This window comes from Drosophila persimilis, unplaced genomic scaffold, assembly GCF_003286085.1.
Source record: "Drosophila persimilis strain 14011-0111.01,24,50 unplaced genomic scaffold, DperRS2 tig00000000-arrow-pilon, whole genome shotgun sequence".
In the NCBI taxonomy this organism is placed as follows: Eukaryota; Metazoa; Arthropoda; class Insecta; order Diptera; family Drosophilidae; genus Drosophila; species Drosophila persimilis.
Window position 1 is genome coordinate 21559961 of NW_020825288.1, and position 19781 is coordinate 21579741.

Here is a 19781-nt window from a genome sequence, read left to right on the forward strand (position 1 = left end):
CTATGGGCTCCAAGTCGATGGCTACCAACTAAGTTGTTCAACTTGGGTTTAACTTATTATCACAAACAAGTACATGTACATAATATGCATAATTACGAGTATATCCCTACGGGGGAGACAGCCTCTGCTTTGGGCGGGCAGTCTCCCCCCGCTTACAACTACGAGTTGATCTTGGCCAGCAGGGGCTGTGTCACGGCACTGCCGGCACCTGCTCCACGACCCGCCACCTGGGGCAACTGCTTATAGTTCTTCACCAGGTATCCGTAGTGGTGGGTGGCGTCTGCGCCCACGTTGGCCGTTGGAATGTTCTGGCTGCTGCAGCTGCTCGCACTCCGCTGGGGACTGCTGCCCATCACCAGGGGTTTTGCCACTGCCGCCGGCGGCTGCATCTGCATCTGTGGCTGCATTCCCTTCTGCTTCCCGATTAGCAGTGAGGTCTCATCGCCATCGGCAAACTTGATCCTCTGGGCACTACCCAGGCTGCCCGTGTCCAAGCCAGAGGCATTGGCATCGCTGCGACTGCTCGTCAGCAGCGTTGAGATCGTGGGCGAGGGCTTCAGCCGGCTGCGGCCGGACGCTGGCAGCGGCTGGAGGATGCCGCTCAGATTGGAGTTCGAATTCGATTGGACATGTCCGTGATTGTTGTTGTGGTTCTTGAGGGCCCCGCTGAGCGGCAGGCGGAAGTGGGCCAGCTCCCAGCTATCGCTGGCCTCCTCCATGTCCCGCAGCGAGCGGCTGCTGTAGATGTCGTACGCTTTCTGGCCGGCCGCCTCCGCATCCAGATAGTAGTTGTTCTCAGTCTTTTGGTAGTCGAAGCTGCTGCCATTCAACTTGGGCGAGCTGGAGCTGATCTTGCGCTTCACGCGGAGATTGGGCGAGTTCTCTTTGGGCGGCGGCAGTGCAATGACCGGCACGGCTGCCGCTAGCAGCGGCGGTGGCGCTGCCACAACCAGCTCTGAGTATTGTTTGTGGAGTGAGTGCTGGCGCTGCGGCTGCTTGAGTGAGGATCGCCGCGAGAGCATGAGTTTGCTGGGCGAGAGGTGGTCATCCGGCCTGGGCACCTCTCCCTCCAGCCAGTAGGTGAGCATCTCGCCCTTGCCCTTCATGGGTACAAAGCCCCGACGGGTCGTCACAAAGGTACCGAACTCGTCCAGAGCCACCTTTGTGGTCTCGCTAATGTGGATCTTAAGGGCCTCCCCATTGGACTCCATGCGAGAGGCCGTGTTCACGGTGTCCCCGAAGAGGCAGTAGCGGGGCATCTTCAGGCCCACCACGCCGGCCACGCAGGCGCCCGTATGCAGGCCGATCCTCAGCTTGAGCCGATCCTCCGGCCGATGGTGGATCCTGAAGTTGTGCACTGCCTCCAGGAGGGCCAGCGCCAGGCGGGCAATCTCCCTCGCATGCTGATTCCCATTCCGAATGGGCAGGCCGGAGACCACCATGTACGCGTCGCCAATCGTCTCCACCTTGTACACATCGAAGTTCTCCACAATCGAGTCGAAGCAGGTGTACAGATCGTTGAGGAACTGCACCACCTGCATGGGCGTGCTCTCCGCCGAGATGGCCGTAAAGCCCACTATGTCACTGAAGTAGATCGTCACCTGGTCAAAGGTCTCGGCCACCACGGGCTGTCCGCTGATCAGTTGAGCGGCCACACTCTGCGGCAGGAGCTGGTACAGCAGCTTCTCGCATTTCTTCTTCTCCTCGTGGTAGTCCTGAGTGCGCTCCTCCACGAGCTCCTCCAGATTGTTGGCATACAGCTCCATGCGTTTGAGCAGATTGTCCACGATGTTGCCAGTTTCATTATCCCTGGAAATGACCAAGCCACATGATTATCTAGAGATCTACAGATCTAAGCTATTGCCCCACTTACTTGTTAAACTTCCGTATCATGGATTTGAGGGTGTTGAAGTCTGGCCTCTCGGCAGGATCCTCGGCCCAGCAGCGTCGAATGATGCCATTGATGTCGGCCTTGGTGTCGCCAAAGGGTTCGAGATCGGGACGGAATGGCTTCGGCATACGCGACGGATGGTAGTTCTTCACCAGCTCGATGATCTCTGTGTTTTGGAATATTAGAAGGAGAGGCCTTGGGTTAGACTTCATTCGGGTGAGAGATATTTCCATTCAAGTTTCGATCCACTGCCCCCGAAATATGTAAATTGTTAGTGTCTAATGTCATTTTTTGTCCTGCTCTGGCTAGGGAGCTGGCTGCTACACCTGATATAAGAAAACACACACAAACAGACATGAGCATCGAGGACCGATTGATTTGTCCACATCTTCTGCGGGGCAGATCGCCCAACTCAATTGCCTACAGTATGAATCCCAATTGGTTTCATCAGGAGGACCTGCTGCGGTCCGTCTACAGCGAACAGGACCTGCAATCGGAATGCCAAATTATGGGTCTAATGATGTCCGTGTCCAGGTCAAGGCGGTCGCTGCACCCGTCTGTCCTCAGACGAGTCGGAGGCATGGACAACAAAACGCAACCCGAACCAACCGATGCCGACGTGGTCTTTGGCATTTGCGACAAATCGCCACCAGAGCTTCGCTGTGGCTGGGGCAAATCCCGCATCGAGTGGCTGTGGCAGCTGGAGCGACAGAAAAAGCTGAACCAAGCCTGGTTAGAGCCGTGCGGCAGCATCGACCTGGCCAGAAGTGGTAGCCGCACTAGTACTGACATCCGTGGCAAGAACAAGGGCAAGAGCAGGCGGCATCAACCAGGCTGCTGGTCCTGGATGCGTCACAGCTGCGGCTTGGGCCTCGATTCTGGCAGCCTGGACAGCCTGGACGTGCCCTACTGCTGCCGCGAGACGAGTTCGTGATTCCGACAACTTCTTCGTCGACAACTTTTTGGGTCAGCCGTGCAATTTGATTTCGATTTCGAGTGTGTGCTGAGACCGCAATTAAATTCGTCTTTTCCAGGCACAACCGAAACTCTCCAAAACTGTCTACAACAGTTCCACTCTGTGGCGGGCAACTGGCAGGATGGGACCGCCGCCTGATTCCCCCAAACTCAAGTCAGTGCATAATTTGATGAATTTGTCAAGTGCTTGCCATTGGTATCTTTCTCTCTCTCTCCCTCTCTTACTATCTGTGGCAAGTTGTAGACCAAGTTTTCAGCGGCAATTGAAATCGGTGCGAGATCTGAATTTGGCCTTAGGTTCTGCCAGGCATTCAATGACTTTACTTTTCATAGGAAGTTGGGGCAAAGAGTAGGTATGAAGTTGTAGTATGAATAAAGTAGCATAAAGTCAGTGCTACTTTTAGTTGAATCGATTTATTGACTCTTCTAATCCTTTCAAAGATTATATTGAATAATTCATTAATTGAGGATTTCTTCTATTTCTATAGGGAGGGTTTTAATAACCTCCAAATTACCCCTATAAAATAGCTATAGTTCTTGGCCCATTCAAAACATAAATGATTATTCATTTGGTGTCCATTTAGATATTAAAATCTCTTGAAGTCCCATCTTTTATGTACACATCTTTAAGCCTTTAAATCACTGTGAACCCAGTCACACACATTGGTATCAGGTCATTCCCGAGGCTAACCATCAATTTAGTGATAGTCAGAGACTTGCCAGGCAGGACATTCATGTGCTAATTTGTGCACGAAATCGGAGACCGGCACCCACAGCCACATGCAACAATACAACACCAAACCACGGAGCAACCGCAACATGTGCAAAAATCTGGCATTAAAATTCCGCACAAGCAAAATCAGCCGCAGCACGAACAAAGAAGAGAAATACTTAGCCCCGGACGGTGGACGGTGTAGAGGATACAGAGGAGCAGTTGCAGTGGCAGGACAAAAGCAATTTCATACCTTGTGGCGATTTCTCATACGCACACTTTCCGAGAAAGAAGGGGCCCTGTCGTGTGGTTATCTCGTGCACAATGACGCCAAAGGCATAGACATCGCCCTTCTGGGTTCCCTCGGGGGCACGCTGCTGCTCGAGCCTCAAGAGCTCCGGGGCCGTCCACAGGAGGTCTGCAATGGGGTGGAGGATTGAGAGTGAGAAATGTACTAAAATGGGTTTGCGGTTACGTACTGCTCCAGTAGGCGTGGCTGTTGCAATTGCCTCCATCGCTCTCCAGGTCGTAGCGCGAACGTCGCAGTGTGTGTAGGCCAAAGTCGGTGATCTTCAGGACGAAGCGGGAGTCCACCACGCAGTTGGAGGACTTGAGATTGCCGTGTGATCGAATGTCGGAGCTGTGGAGGAACTGCATGCCCCGGACAATGTCGTGCATGAGAGACAGCTTGAACATCCAGTCCAGCTGGAATTGCTCGTTCTCCAGGATATCCTGCAGCGAGCCCTTCGGACAGTATTCGGTGAGCAGGAAGCTGCGCCTCTGGTCGAGGCAGGCACCATAAAACTTCACCAAATGATCGTGCTGCAGGTCCTTCATCCGCTTCAGCTGCAGCATAAGGTTGCGCGTGAGCAGCGCCTGGACATTGTCCACTTCGATGGGTTTGATGGCCACCTTGCTCTTGCGGAACATGCCCACGGGTATGAAGATCTGGCGATCCCCATTAATCGACACCATGTCCTCGGACATCAGCGTCAGCTGGGAGCTCTGCTTCACCAGCGAGTGAAAGGATCCACGCAGACCCCGCTCGGCGGTATCCCGGAACATGACATCCTCCAGAGAGACTTTCCAGCTCATCGAATTGATCTCCGCTTCAGCGATGTAGTGGCGGTAGCCAAAGAAAAAGCACACCACCATGATGATCACCATGGTGCCCAGGACTATCGAGAGTATGGCATAGCCAGGAAGAGCTGAAAGAGTCATTCAAATGAAAGGACGATTCCGGTTTTATATGGCTTAAATCCACTCACAATTGTCGGGGCACAGAGCGCCATCATAACCACAGCTTGGATGATCCGATGGCGCCTCCTCGCGATCCCCTGCCCAGTGGATCTCCTTATTTGACTCGAACTCCAGGCGATTGTGCAGAAAGTGGGCCACAATCTCAAAGCGCCCCGTATTGGGATTCATATCGAGCAGGGAGTAGGCCGACAGACGGTCCCCATTGGCATCGATGGTCACGTTGCCGGTGATGCCCGTGAAGCTGCGGTTCCACATCCGTCGCACCATGTCCGTGCCATTGATGGGGCGTGTCAGCATGCTGGGATCCTCCCGGATGCTGTCGTTCAGGGCGTTCGCATAGAGCAGGACCCCGTCGAAGAAGGACGTGACAAATGCCGAAATCGGTTCATTGTCGCTGAACGTGTAGTTGTATTTGTCCGCTGCAATGGCTTTGATCTGTAAAAGGGGTAAGGTTCCAAACGCATTAATCTCAACTGACTCTCTTATATTGTAGCTAGTCCCTAGCCAAAAGGTACCATCAATTGTTCTTCGTGGCTCCTGGCACTTTTGTTCTTTAATTGCTTTGGCCGCCACCTCCCCCGTGAAAATTCAATTACGCGTTCGCTCGCCTGGAAAATGCAAGGGATTGCGATTGCTACGCTGGAATGTCTGTGACTTTTTGTCACAATCCGTGTGGAAATTATTGCAGACCGCCTGTCAGGAGGTCCACTGCTCCAGAGCCAAAGTTGTGCCAATGGCGGGATTTAGTTTTGGCCTCCGACTTTGACAGGGATTTGGCCTGGCAAAGAGTTGCGGTTGCACAAATATACATTGAGCGGAACGGACAAGATGCCAAGAAAGTACATACTAACTTGTTAAGAGAGACTGAGAGACTTGAGATTAGAGACTCTCCACTGGCCGAGTATTGATGGAAAATGTGGCCAGAGATCCAGAGTCTAGGGCTCTGTCAACGATGGCGGCTCATTAGGCCAGGCGGCTCTCATGTTTGTCTGTGTCTCTAAGGACTTAGTACGTGTATCTAACAGATACATAGAGAGGCAAGTGTCTGCTTATCAGCAAGTGCAGCAGCAGCAGCAGCAGCAGCCCCATTTTCATTTGCTTTCCTTTGGTTTGGTTGTGGGGATATTCTGTGGGTTGGCTTTTACGAGTGCACTTCAGTGAGAAGTTGGGACAACAAATGCTCTCAGGTGTTGTCGGGGCTGTGTTTGTTGTAAATTTACCATGTATCAACAGAAAAATGTTTACGATTCCTCTCTAGCCTCTCTGCTCCTGTTCCCTGCTGCGGCTCTATGCAAAATAGGCTGTGGTCGAAAGAGAGGGAAAGGAACGTGCACTGGCATTGAGTATGCATGAGGCTGAGGCTGGCCCAAAAAGCGAGGAATGCCTCGCAACAGCAGCAAAAAAGAAAGAAGGAAGTGACTACAAAAGAGCAACAAAAGAAATCTGGGAAAAATTTTCAAATTGGCTGCCACGTCCATTTCGATGCAAATATCCATGGACCCCCATAACCACTCACCTCATTGGACACCCGCGTGTACTCATTGTCGTTGGGCTGTTTGGGGGTGACGGTCAGCATGGCGGTGTACGCCTTCTGGGCACGCTCATTATTCAAATCCGTATCGTTCTTATCATACCATGGCTGCGACGTCAGATAGGGAACCCTTCAAAAGATAGTAATAGTACGAAAGAAAATTTATTAATCAAGTCGCTCTCTCTCTCTCTCTTATGTACAGTCTGCCCTTTTATTTGTAATCAATTTCGTATTTATTTTTGACACATGTATGTACATATTATTTTGCCTTATCAATGCAGTTTTTAATTTTCCTTTGTGCCGCCCCGTTCGCCGACGTGTTAGGTTTATTGCCAGCTTTGATATGCGTCATAAATTGTTTATAAATAGATTGGTAAAGTGTGCGGAGCCAGCTAGACCCACACAGCTACAGCCACAGGGACAGACACAGATACTTCTGTTCGAAGATGTTCGATGTAAATGCATTTGAAATACATATGTATGCACATTACCCTCTCTCCACGGGACGTTATCATCTGGTGTTCGCATGTAAGTATTTCGGTCTTGTTTCAATGCTAGCCTGACCCCTGGTTACGAATACATTTTGAAAATTATTGATTATGAAGAGTGCAAGACATCCATGTTTCGTTCAAGGTTCAATCTGAATTGCATTTATGAATGGGGTGTAAGGCGATTCGATTGTGGGTAGAAATACCATGAATAGTAGATGCCTATGGGCATAAGAGATTGAAAGAAAGAACGAGGGGGAGACATCTGTCACTGACTGATATGCTTTATTCACATTTGCAGTTCTTATGCATGAGATATGCAGTCGAATGGAGACTTTTTTTATGTCCCTGCGACTGGGAAATATTAGGGCGAAGGGTGAGAGAGACTTCTCCATTAACTCTCGCAGAGTGCACATGCACTTTCTGGACATTGAAAATAATAAATTTTACTAACCCATATTGCCGAGAATTCCATCGAGAATTTTGTTCAAAATACATAGATCTCAATACAGTTTTTTCAAGCAGGAAATTGATTAGTTAATCCCAATGTACTCGTATATACCGGCATTCAGACAAATGCACTTGGGAGTGCGGGTACGGGTACGACTGGGGGTATATATAGATTACACTATATATATAACGCAACATTTTTCCATTGATTGCAAGTGTCATGAAGGTCAGAAGGCGATTAGAATGCATTTAGTGCACATGCAAATAAATATAGAAATTGACTGCAAATGTACGAGTATTCGAGTATTCCAGCTACTTGCATAGCTGGAGGAGGAGGAGGAGTTCATCCATCTCCCTTTCAGTGCAACCCGAACATTTTAAATCTTTCGTATTGCATTTATCATTGGGAGATCTGCTATACTATTTATACTTATTCTGTATTAACATAGCTCTTTCTTTTTGATACTCCGCCATCTCCGATACCATCTTTGGTGTAGATCTATTCTATCAAAGTGCTTGCTGGGGTGAGGCTGTGGGGAGGGTGTGCGATGGGAGACAAAGAGGCCCGAGCATTACTCAGCATTTTGTATTTGTGGGTAATCGTAATGAGTCGAAGTCCAAGTCCAAGTCCAAGTCGAAGCCCGACTCGGAGTACAATTCTGAGGTGCTCTTACAGTCGATTTGTTGGCTTTAATCGATCTGCCCCTGCCATGTGCCGAAGTGTGGAATTTCCTCAATTTAAAAATAGTTTTTGTGGCTGCCTCAAAGAGAGAGAGGGGCAAATGCAGATGCTATTTACGGACAACTCCGATTGCTACATTTCATAATTTTAATAACCTTGACTAATGTCTGTACGTTGTACAGTACATATGTATGCCCGCACCTCGTGCGCAGTTTGTAAAGAATATTTTTGTTTGAGAGTGCGCGTGGTGTACTTTTTTGTGTGTTGATCAAAGTGAAAGGCAACAAATTGATCACCTTTTGTAGCTGTGGCATCTGTGTGTCTGTGGTGTCTGTTAAGTAATTCAAAGATTTACTCACCGCGAAAATAGCTCAATGTTGATGAAAACATATTCGCCGCTATCGATCATATTCAACTCCTCGGCTGTCAGCATAATTTGACGTATCGACTGCGGATCGGCGCACATAATGACAACTGCAAAAAAATAGACAAGCCAAAATTGAAATCAAAATAGTCATGTTTTCGGCCAGATCTGGTGGCTCTCTTGTCATTAAAAATGTATTAATTTATTTAAAAGCTGTCGATTGTCGATTGTCAGTGGCTCTGACGTCAGTGAATGTAAAAAGCGTAAGGAAGATAAAAACACGTTGTTTCCCAAATTATAACTCAAAAGTATCTTATTGGTGCTCCACACTCAAGTTGATATGAGTCTGACAGCACTCGATACAGCACTCGTTTTCGATATGTTTTCAGAGCAGAGAAGAGAATGGGGAAAGGATACAACAATAAGCAAGTATCTAATATAATTATTTCTAGCCAGCAGCAAATTTTCCTAACGCAATTAGGTGCCAAAATTAGCTAGGTTTTGCTTCAAAGCTAGAATGTGTAAAAGTTTTTTAATTGACTCCATTCAAACTTATTTGAAATTTGCATATCAATTAAAAATTTAATCCAATTGAAACTCACAAATAATATTATTGAAATAAGTTGCATTTTGTTTATGTTTATGATAGGTAGAAAATTGGTAAAAGTTAAGCATTCTGCATATGCATTGGCAACATTTTGATTACAAATTTTCAATTTATATTCATGCCCGAAATGCTAAAATAATACTGACAGATGCTAATTATTTCTGGCTAATGTGGAATGAAATTGCTCCCACATGCACGCATAATAGATATAATGAATTCCATCAATTACAAATTGAATGTCAATCAGGAGAAGTATTAGAGGTTTTTAGCAGACTTCAGGTATTCATTGAGGTTTTCAAATGGTATCACATATTCTCTTCTAATATAATTCCATCTAAATCCCAAATGAAATTGCCCACACACTCGAGAGTTCATGTAAATTCCATCAATTACAAATTGAATGTCAAGCCAAAAGCCATCATAAACTGGCCAATGTAATTGCGCATACGACTTGTTGTGCAGCACTCATGATTTGCAAACACCGGTTCGTTCCCATGTAGGTATTTGCATGTCAAATGTATTGCCAACAAATACATAAACTATATTAATAGCAAAATCGGAAACTTCTGCCTCCGAGTGAAGATACATACTGTGTGCACATGTGTATATGATATGTATCACAACACAAACACAGAACAATCAAGTGCAATTTTCTCAGTCGCCTACCCTCTCGGTAATGCAATTTTCAACGTCATCTTTTGAGTTTTCTTTGCTGGAATTTAATTACTTAAAAAAGATGGGAGCACAAGCCCTGGGCCTGGACCTGAACCTGGGCTTGGGCTCGGCAATTTCAAGTTCAGTGGAAAAAACTTGCAATTGACTTGATTTAATTATGCAATTTTTATTTTATTTTTTTATTTGTTTCTTGTTGTTTCTCTTTTAAATGTTACATCTCGAACTTTTGCTGTGTAGTGTTGTTTGTGAGTATAAAGTTAGGTCGTGAGTGTGTGTATTTTTATACCATGATATGAATAAGTAATTAAAAGTTGTGCCCTGAGTCAGACCGAGGTGTTCTCAAGCATAATTGTTGTGGCAGAGGACTCTGAACTTTGTTTCGGTTCATAAAATATACTCGTATATATAAATCAATAACCAAAGCAATATAAATTATTGTAAGCCATAAAAGAATCATGTTTGTGTAAAGATTAACATCAGGAAGATATCAAATAACAAATTGAATAAATCAAAACTCAGAATATAAAGGCTTAAAGTGTATTTCCTGAGGTGTAACTTAACTTATTTCTTGAGTAAATTATTCAATCAATAAAATAACAAAACACGTACAGATTCATGTCAAAAGTGTGCTGATTTATGATAAAGAAAGTACTTCTATGGACTGCCCTTGAACTCTGTTTAATTGTTAGATATCATCATAAGAAATAATTAACTTTCTTTGTCGGCAAACCCAAAAATAATAATGCCCAGACAACAAACTCATTTAGCATTCGAAACAGAGTACTTATCGCCATTATTATGTTTTAATTAAAATTTATTATATGGCAAACAGAATCTATTTGGAAACAGTGCTTCCAATATATGGAGTTTAACAGCAGTCATAAGGTTTATAAATATCCCAATGTACGACAGATGAATGTTATATCAATGCAGAGCCCTAGTGGATAAGGCTTTTGGTTTTTGAGTGCTTTTTAAAGGAAGTTAGAACTAAGACAATTTAAAGGCTGTGGATATCCAAGCATATTAGGAGGCACCTCCATCTCCTTTAAGCCTTGTTTTTGGCCTTCAAATTTGTGCTAAAGACAAATCTTGTCATTTTTTCGAAAGTTCCAGTACAAAAGAATCAGAATAGCCTTTTTCTATTATTACTCTTGGGGTTTCCCTTGATTTTGAATGACTTCGAATGATTTTGACTTTTAGAAACAATAAAACCATAACTTAATTAGTTACTTCTTCAGATGTAATCCCTAGACATTCCCTCTTCGTTTTTTGTACGCTCATTAAAATTCAATTAGCATAGCACTGTGAAGCGTATAGCCGCGAAATGCCTCACAAAATACATATGCATAACGATTGTAATTGTTTATTGAGTTAATTGCCAATAAATGAAATTAAATGAGCTGTAATTAAACAATTTCATGCGATCCAAATGGACAGAGAGAGAGAGCTAGAGAGAGAGGAGAAGGTAGCACATCACAGGCACACAGGCAGACAGACAGGCATCAAAACGACACAGGCACTGGCACACACTACGTATGCTTGATATTCGACTATTTGCTGTCACTCATATGTGTCCATGACAGCTGACGGCTTCATAACTAGCCGGCTGCTAATTTGATATTTTAATTAACAGCGAATCATTGCAACGGGCAAAATTCATGCCCAATCAATTCACATTTCAATATTCTTACAGTCGACTGCAAACGTTGCTCATACGCACCGCTGTGCACACAGGCGCAGTCCAACTGTTGGGACTATTAATAGTATGAGAGACTATTTAATTCAGAACCTGATCAGATACACAGCAAGTATCTATGTATGTTTGCTCTGCAGATAGTATCTATTCCTATTGGACTGGTTTCTTGAACTTGTCTTTGGCACTCTCATTACAGCCGTGTCGTGTCTATAATTAAATCGTTTTCGCTTTCAATGACAGAGAACGCAATGAGGTTAAAAAAGTTCAGGGTGGGATGTACGCTCAAATGCACTGGCAAGTGCAAGCGCATCAGATGGGCAAACAAATCGACAAGGTCGTCTCTCTCTGTTGCATGTCTCTCTGTTGCAAGCCAAGGAGGTCAAACTATAAATATTCCTAGAGAGAAAACAGATGGGATGAGCCAGAAGAATAGCAAAAAATGCGTGTCGGAAGTGGGAATTGAAGGAAACGAGTGCAGTTAGCTTTACCATAATGTTTCTAGACACTTACTTCTCGTCTGCATGGCCACGTTCTTCAGCATTCGTGTGATGTCCGCCTTGGTCCAGGTGGTTGTATCGAATCCCAGCTGATAGACCGACTGCTTTTCGATGGTATCGTGGATGGCGGCCAGGCACAGGAAGCACACAGAGTTCCCTTTGACCTTGGCATTCTCATTCTGGTAGATCAGGGCTGTGCGCGTCCAATTGAAGCTGTTGAGAATGGCTCGCACCACATTTCCCAGATTATTAACCTGAGCTCCCTTGAGACGGGTGAGCGTGGAGTAGCTCTCGGACTTCTTGTTGAACTCCTTGGCATTGCCGCCGGTGGTGAGGACAGGCACCTGCCAGACATCCGCATAGCGGGAGATCGGAGCCAAAACATACTCGCAGGGTAGTCCAAACACTGCATTCACCTCCGGCCACTGGGTGTAGATCTCGAAGAAACCGATAGGTCCGTACTTCGAGGAGCAGAATGTATCCCTTGAGATCAGCTTGATGTCGAAGTGGGTGCCGCCGACAAAGCCCTTCCGCTGGATGTGCCGGATGCCCAGCTCCAGAACGGGCAGCACCTTCGGCATTATGCAGTCGTTCTTGTTGTCCGACTCCACAGAGGGCAGCAGGGCCACAAAAACCAGCTGTCGATGGGCCACATGGTGGTGGTTGGGCATGGCCTGGGCGGGAATGCTCGGGAAGTGCTGCACCAGCTCTGTTATCTGGGACTTGTGTGAGTTCTTGGTCTCGGGTGTCTTGAAACTGTGCTCATCGGAGCTCGATCCCATGGGGGCCACGCCACCCACAGCCTCGACATCGTAGAACCAGGCCCGGGCAGGTCCTCGACTCGGCAGCAGCACCACCAGCAGCAGGCACAGGCTCAGGCCGAGGCTCAGTCCCCGTAATGTTGGCCGGACCGATCTGCCAACGGGGGGCATCTCGGATGGGATCTGTTCCGAGCTCTCCTCCACTCTGGGGAACGGTGTCGTTTTCGTGAATGTCTCTCTCTCTCTGTTGTTCGATTCGGGATACTCGTTTGTGTTTTTTGTCAAGCGCTGCACTTTGTCACTGATTTTGATTGCATTATTTATGCGAGTGCTTTTATTGTTATCACAGCTCCTTCTTTAATTCATTTTTTTTTTGACAATATATTTAACCTTTGCAGCAAGACCTGCATTGAAATTGAAATTTCGTTTATTAATTACACTGTTTTGTTTGCTTCGAATTTTTATTAATGATCGCCGATTGTTCAAATTTAATTAAACTTTTCATTAGCCAACTGGTTGTTCCTTCCTTTATTTGGTTGCCATCAGTTTAATTAGTATTCTTACAGTATTTTATCATCAATTTATTGAGGCGTTCACAAATATGCACAGCCGCCAATTTTCATTGAAGGATAAGCCGAAAATCCAAAATAATATTTACTATTCGCATTTATAAATATTCGTAAACGCAGCCCGTGAATAACAGCCACATTGCAATTTTCATTCCATGTAAAACACTTGTGTGTGCTGGAGAATATGAATACGAAAACACACAAATAAAAATCGAGTTTCGTTATAAAAGAAGTCGTACTCTGAATACTCTAAATATTTCAGAGACATTTTGGTAGCGAAAGATACTCTTAGGGAATTCAATGTCCCCTTAATCAGGAAAACCCTTTCGACTTTTCCGATACTTAGAATTCTCTAAGAGACCGTAGAGGACCTGGATTTGAATAGCCAAGAAAGTAAGAACTCTCAAAGATCAATTTCAAAGCATCTCAAATTTCTGGAGCTTCATTCACACAAAAAAGGGTATACGAAAGCGGAGTGCCCGCAAAACTCATAAACAACCTCTTGACTATTTTTAGCTTCGAATCGCATTACAGATATATTTATGCGAATGTTTGTTAGGGCCAGACGCCGGACGAATAAATTGGAACAGTCCGAACGAACCGTTTGGCGTTTCCAAGTCGTCTTTCAATGGATCTTAACAGATACAATTCTTAAGAAGCAACGAGATGTGAGAGAAACCCGCTTGACATCTTTTTTTTCGGGTTGAACTTTGGGTATGTATAAACAAAAAATAAACATAATTGATTGGAATACCCGTACGATTTGTGGTAAGACTCACTTGAAGTCTGACAGGCTACTAAAACAAAAGGGCTAAAAATAAACCCAAAATGAGGTATTTAAAATTCTTTTGACCTTCACCTGAGCCTGAGCCGGCGAATACGTATTTTGTTTTACTTTGTACTGACACGTATTTCGCTCGGCTTACATTATTATTACTAAATTTAGTAAAGAGAGATTTCTCAGAGCGAGAGAATCTTATAAATCTTTAAGCAGATTTCCGAATTCGTTACAAATTTAACGGCAATTAGAAAAGTAAGTAAAGAACGTGTCCAATCATTTTAATAGAGGAAAGAAGTGAACTGAATAATGATTCAACAGAATTCCGAAAGCGCATTAATGGGGACAGTAGTAGTTCCTGGTCGGCGAGCTGTTGACCAATTTTTCGGTTCTCTATTATCACCATCATTATAAAGCGGCGGCTATGCGTTCATTAAACTCAAATCCAAAGCCGAATAACGTCGAAAGCCTAAAGCCACAAAGATATACTTTTGTAGCTAAAAATAACCTCAGACAAAAAAGAGCCCCCCAGCCATTCAGATGTGGCCAAAAGCGCCAAAAGACACAACAAACAATGGCAATAAACACAATGCGATGAAGAAAAAGTGGATTCGCCATTCGAGAGATCTATATAAAAAATCAAATCAAATAAAATAAAGCTACCATAATGATGCCCTTTGGCGTTCAACTTTTTCTCATATATGTATGTATACGCGTCTTTCTTAAGATTTGCGGAGCGGTAAAATATGAGGAATATGTTCAGTTATGACCGAGTCTAGCAGTAAATGATGTTTGGAACATTAAAACTGACATAAAATGGGGTAGAAATTGAGACATACAACAAAACGAGATCATAAAGTTTGCCCATTCTTGAATGGGAAACTAAACACAGCACACTTATCCAAACATGAAGATAAATGAGATGGAAATAAAAAGTACATCTACCCCAAAATAAACAAATATTCCATCTGTTATTTGAATGAACTTGAATGAAATACTCAATCTGACCTATGAATGAACTTGATTTCATATGTAAATCTTGTTCATCAAATTCCAAGCCAATAAGTTACTATAAATCAAGATGTTCGGCATACTAAACGTCTTATGATGATATTTTAAGAACCTTTCTTTCTTCTCATAATCAGTTGTTTATATTCCGAAATAAGAACCCCGTTCGTTACCATAAAAAACATCTACTGCGGGAGCTTTAAATATTTCACAATTTTACGCCTTTCTCCTTGCTTAAACATTTTATCGATATATTGGACTATTAGAAACACTTTCAATCATTTGAAGATTGATTGATGCCAGGAGACAGATACTCTCATTGCCGCGCAGCTCCCATTCTCAAGGTTGGCCGACAAACAATTCGTCAAATGCCAAAAGGTAGTAGAAATATGGGTCAATTTGGGGCTTGAGACCAAGCCAAACAGGATAGACAGAGAGAGGGATGAATACAAAGAAAGAGATAGCAAATGTTGTTTTCTTTCTTTATATTTTATTATTATTTGAATTTTGTTGTTGTTTTTGATTTTGTTTTGTGGGGTCTCAATTTTGTACGCTTTTCGGTGTTGAGTATTTGAGTATTTTTGGCCCAAGCGGGTCTTAAGAGTTTACACGTGCCGCGGATTAACAGATCCCCACTCTTCACCTCTCTCTAAAGACCTCTACAGACCCTCTACTGGCCTCTATAGAGACCCCCCTCCATAGGGGTGCCCCATCGTTCAATCAGGTAGCAGTCGTTAGATGTGTCTTTGGATGCCGTTAGATCTCACTCTTCCACTGTGATTGGGGCGAATGATTTATGAGACTTTAATCTACAATTCGCACATTTCGTGGAGATACTATCTTTCATCGTTCCATGTTGATCGGTTTATGGTAATTCGTTTATGTGTCTTTCGTGCCTCTGACTAATGAAGTTCACGCTTTATTAATAGGTTGCCTAACTGGTCAACTGGCAAACTGGTCAACTGGTCAACGTCACCTGTCATTTTGGCTTATGGCTATTTTTGGAGCGTAAAACCCAGACGAAAAACCCCCTAGCTCGCCCCGGTCCAGCTGTTGATTCCGTACCCTTCGTGTATCCGCTGTCATCGACTTGGTCATGTTGTTTAATTACTTTTCGGAGACCCAGAGACTATGCAAATAGCAAAATGGAACTGATTTGTTTTCCTCTTTGAACAGGCAGCTGGCAGCATGAAACTGTTCAAAAGTCGTTAGATTTATCATTTAGTTAATTAAATAATTAGTTAAGCTTCCATTTTTATGGCTCATTTATGTGTGATAGACACCTTGGTGAAAAATTTCATTCATATTCAGTGGGGCAATAATCGTATGTGTTATTAAAAAAGACTTCATTAAGAGGTGAATAAAATTCATGTTGAATGGATAAAGAATGAAATAAAATAAAATTTTCAGCAGAAGAATAGCCTCCTAAATGTTTATCTTCTCAGAATAATTTATGGTTTAAATAAAGAACAGATAGATTAGCAGAAAGACTGCAAATTGAAGACAATTCTGTACTAAAAGTAAGTAAAAGAAATTAACCTTTCTGCTGTCAAGCATCATGAGTGAACATATATAAATTTCCTAAAATTTCCTTGCATACGTGTACAAATCTTTTCTTATCATCCTCTCTCAGATCTTGGATCTTAGGGTATTACTGTGTCGCTGTTTATCTGTTTGCCCATAGCACATTGCATAGCCTTCTTTACGGTCATTACTACTTACTACTCTTTATTTGTGAGCTAATATTTTTGTTTTGGTTTATTTTCAATGGCTTTTTTCCCCCCGATGGATTTATTCGTTGGTGCTGTCCAAGCAGATTTTTGCTATACCGAAATATGAGCTGCATATATTGTAGAGTGCTCTGTGGCTATTTTTAGCTCTACTTGAACAAAATGAAAACACAATCGTACGGCGCGTAATACTGAGAGTTAGGTAATCGGTAAAAAGCAGGAAACACTATGGAAGTGTTCTCCAGAATTAGCCATAAATAATTATAAAGTACTCGCATTGCCAGTTCGTAAGAGTTAAGATCATTAGTTAGATATACGATCTCTGCAGTTCGATTTAATGAACTCATATCAATCACTGCTCTCGCTAGGCACTCATTTACATCACGACCTGTAATCATGAATCATTAGCATATCTTGATTCATCTCCGGCACTCACAGACTCGGTTGATCCGCTGTGCGACACCCGAGACAGGTGTGACTACGAGCTGCCTGTGTGAGCGCATTCATAAAGTTCCACTATACATATCCATTGGTGGGCGTTTTAATTACACTCATTGCTCATTCACTCGTCATAGTGGCACCCATCCACCCACCCCCCCCTTTCCGTGGAAACTTTATGCATAAATGTTTACGGAAAAACATTTAGTTGGACATTGCACTCTTTATGCTGTGAAAAATCAACAAACAACAAAAACATAGAAAAACAAAACAAAAATGCGAAAATGGAACCAAAAATGCAAGGCAAGCGATGCTGAATATTCCATTGGGGGATTTGAATAACAAAAAGAGAACAACAAATTGTTAAAAGTCGCTGCTTAGATGCTCTAATGAAGATCGCACATCCTATATGATTAGTTATAGATATAGAAAGAGGAATCATTCGGTTCGCTATTTAATAGCATTTTTCACATTTTCTTTCTTAAATTTTCCATCATATTTTCCATTCATTCCCCTCCACAAAGCTGCTATACCCTCGACAAAATTTTCCAACGGAAACATTTTCGAATAGCCGAATAGCAACAGTGAAAAATTTTACAAATTGTATTTCAAGTTCAACACGTCTGTCAGCACTGACCCCACGCTACTGCTGCCGTTTCTCCCCCTGGGGACTACTGTGTCCACTCCACTCCGCATCGATACAATATACAATATTGTGCACTGTCCGTTCTATGAGTACTCTCGGATGTCCGATGTCCGATTGCGCGACCCTTCCAATTGTTTCTCCCATCTCATGGATGCGAAATATTTCATTTGAAAAGCAATTAAACGGGCCGCAAAAACGGAAGCCCAAAAAGAAAGACCAAAGAACCAAAAATTGTTGTATTTTGAAGGAGTAAACACGTTCTTCTGGCTACTGCGACTGGAATCTAGCTACTGACTCTCCAGCAATTTGTTTGCCTTTGCGACAATTATAAATAACATATGAAGAAAGAGGCAAATAAATAAGCTGGGAATTAAATAAGCAAAGGCTTAAAAACGTATTTTGTTATGTGTTTTGAGTGCCACAGATTTAATAATATTTTTTTTTGTAACCGAATTCATTTAAAATTCAACAAACAATGCTTGCTCATATTTTTTGAGCTATTCATTTATATTATTTTATAAGCAATTAGTCATGGAATCAATATCCCAACACTTCAAATCTGATCAGAAATAGTTATTTATGGCCATTATATATAATTAGTGTTTCCAAATCATGTCATAAATCAAAAAACTTTGTTTACAGCACTCCCATCAAATTACAAAACAATCGAAAATGATAAATAAACGATGGCAGATGCCATAAATATTTTGCAAACAAATCGAATTTTGTGGTCGACGCGAAATGATTTGTGAATCTCTTTGGCTTCTGGGACAGATCTGACAGATTTGTTGCCTATTGATTAACATTAATTTCGTAGCGGTTCCATTGTCGCACAAGTGTTAATTGTCCGCATGGGTTAAGTGTCCGCACTTCCATTTCACTCGATCAAAGCGTTCATTAATATCATTATTTTCCTTTCTAATTTCACTTTTTCTCTCAATATTTTTTTTATTTTTTATTTATAGATTTGTTTCTATCGCCTGCACATTGTGCACAGTTTTCAATTGTATTTACTTTTAATTATGCGCTTTTTATCTTATCACTCTTTTGTTTTGTGCGGGGTTGCTGCTATTGATAAGGCATATCATTGAGCATACAATGTGAAAAAACCAAAAGCCGTCGCATTTTAAATATTTATAATTAAAATTTTTGAAAAACTCGAGGTTTTTGAGTTTTTTCTACTTTATTTGTCGATGCGTTTTATGCGCGGTTCTCTCGCCGCTTCGTTCGCGCTCGAATCGTAAAACCGAACTGAGGAATCGGAAGCAGCCGGAGACGAGCGACACGACGATGGCGATGCCGAAGCGTTGGCAGCGACGCCAACGCCGACGCTAAGCAGCGACTGCGCTGCCAGCTGCTGCGTAGGTGATCCGCAGTGAGGGAGAACGGAGACAGACAGATGTAAAATAGAGGATCCTACAGGGGAAGTACCTTATTATAATGAAGGTACAAACTCAATAAATTCAGATTAATATATCTGAAATCTATCATCCCACTAAACTCATTGTACATCTTCATATGATCAAAGTTTAAATTTGACAATTGAAGAAATTTTTTATTCATATTCTATTAGAATATTTACTTTTTATTTAATATGCTCATACCTATGATAACGAGACCAATCTGCTTGTAGTTTTGATTTTTATGGTAAACAATTCAATTGAAATTTTTCAATCGGAAATGAATAATAAATCCCGATAAACAAAAAGAATCCAGACCCTTGGGTAGAACACGCATGTGTTCAGGCTTTCTTTGGTCCTCCTTTTGCTTTCTGTGTGCCTGTTGTCCATTACGTTCTCACATGGCCAAATCCAATTTGAATTTCAACTACGTTGGAGATACATTCGCATACAGGACTTGTCCTACAGCTCCGCTCCTGCTTAGATTGCACAGATACACACACGCATACAAATGGGAAGCAGATAATACGCATACGCAGCGTGGCACGCATAAAGTGTTTGGCTCAGTGTGAGTGCGGTGCACCCATGCCTGTGCACTCCATTTCCTTGTTGGTGCCATGCCT

At 43.2% G+C, this 19781-nt stretch overlaps 2 protein-coding genes across 3 annotated transcripts; one reads left to right on the top strand and one right to left on the bottom strand.

The window, feature by feature from the left end:
• Positions 1 to 158: 158 nt before the first annotated feature.
• Positions 159 to 12989, bottom strand: LOC6592102 (atrial natriuretic peptide receptor 1). Its single transcript, XM_002017000.2, has 8 exons — positions 11842 to 12989; positions 8349 to 8463; positions 6355 to 6499; positions 4847 to 5273; positions 4058 to 4786; positions 3832 to 3996; positions 1874 to 2057; positions 159 to 1809 (listed from the first exon to the last, which is right to left on the bottom strand). The coding sequence occupies exons 1-8, from the start codon at positions 12758 to 12760 to the stop codon at positions 159 to 161; spliced, it is 4335 nt and encodes a 1444-aa protein (XP_002017036.2). The 5' UTR covers positions 12761 to 12989.
• Positions 2131 to 3264, top strand: LOC6592177. Of its 2 annotated transcripts, none has more exons than XR_003409427.1 (2): positions 2131 to 3020; positions 3111 to 3264. XR_003409427.1 is itself a non-coding variant. In XM_002017001.2 (2 exons), exon 1 carries the CDS (start codon positions 2247 to 2249, stop codon positions 2823 to 2825), a length of 579 nt encoding a protein of 192 aa, XP_002017037.1. In that variant the 5' UTR covers positions 2131 to 2246; the 3' UTR covers positions 2826 to 2857; positions 2926 to 3264. The 2 variants fall into 2 exon arrangements, 1 of the variants encoding a protein (XP_002017037.1); XM_002017001.2 differs by having other exon boundaries at positions 2131 to 2857; positions 2926 to 3264.
• Positions 12990 to 19781: the final 6792 nt, after the last annotated feature.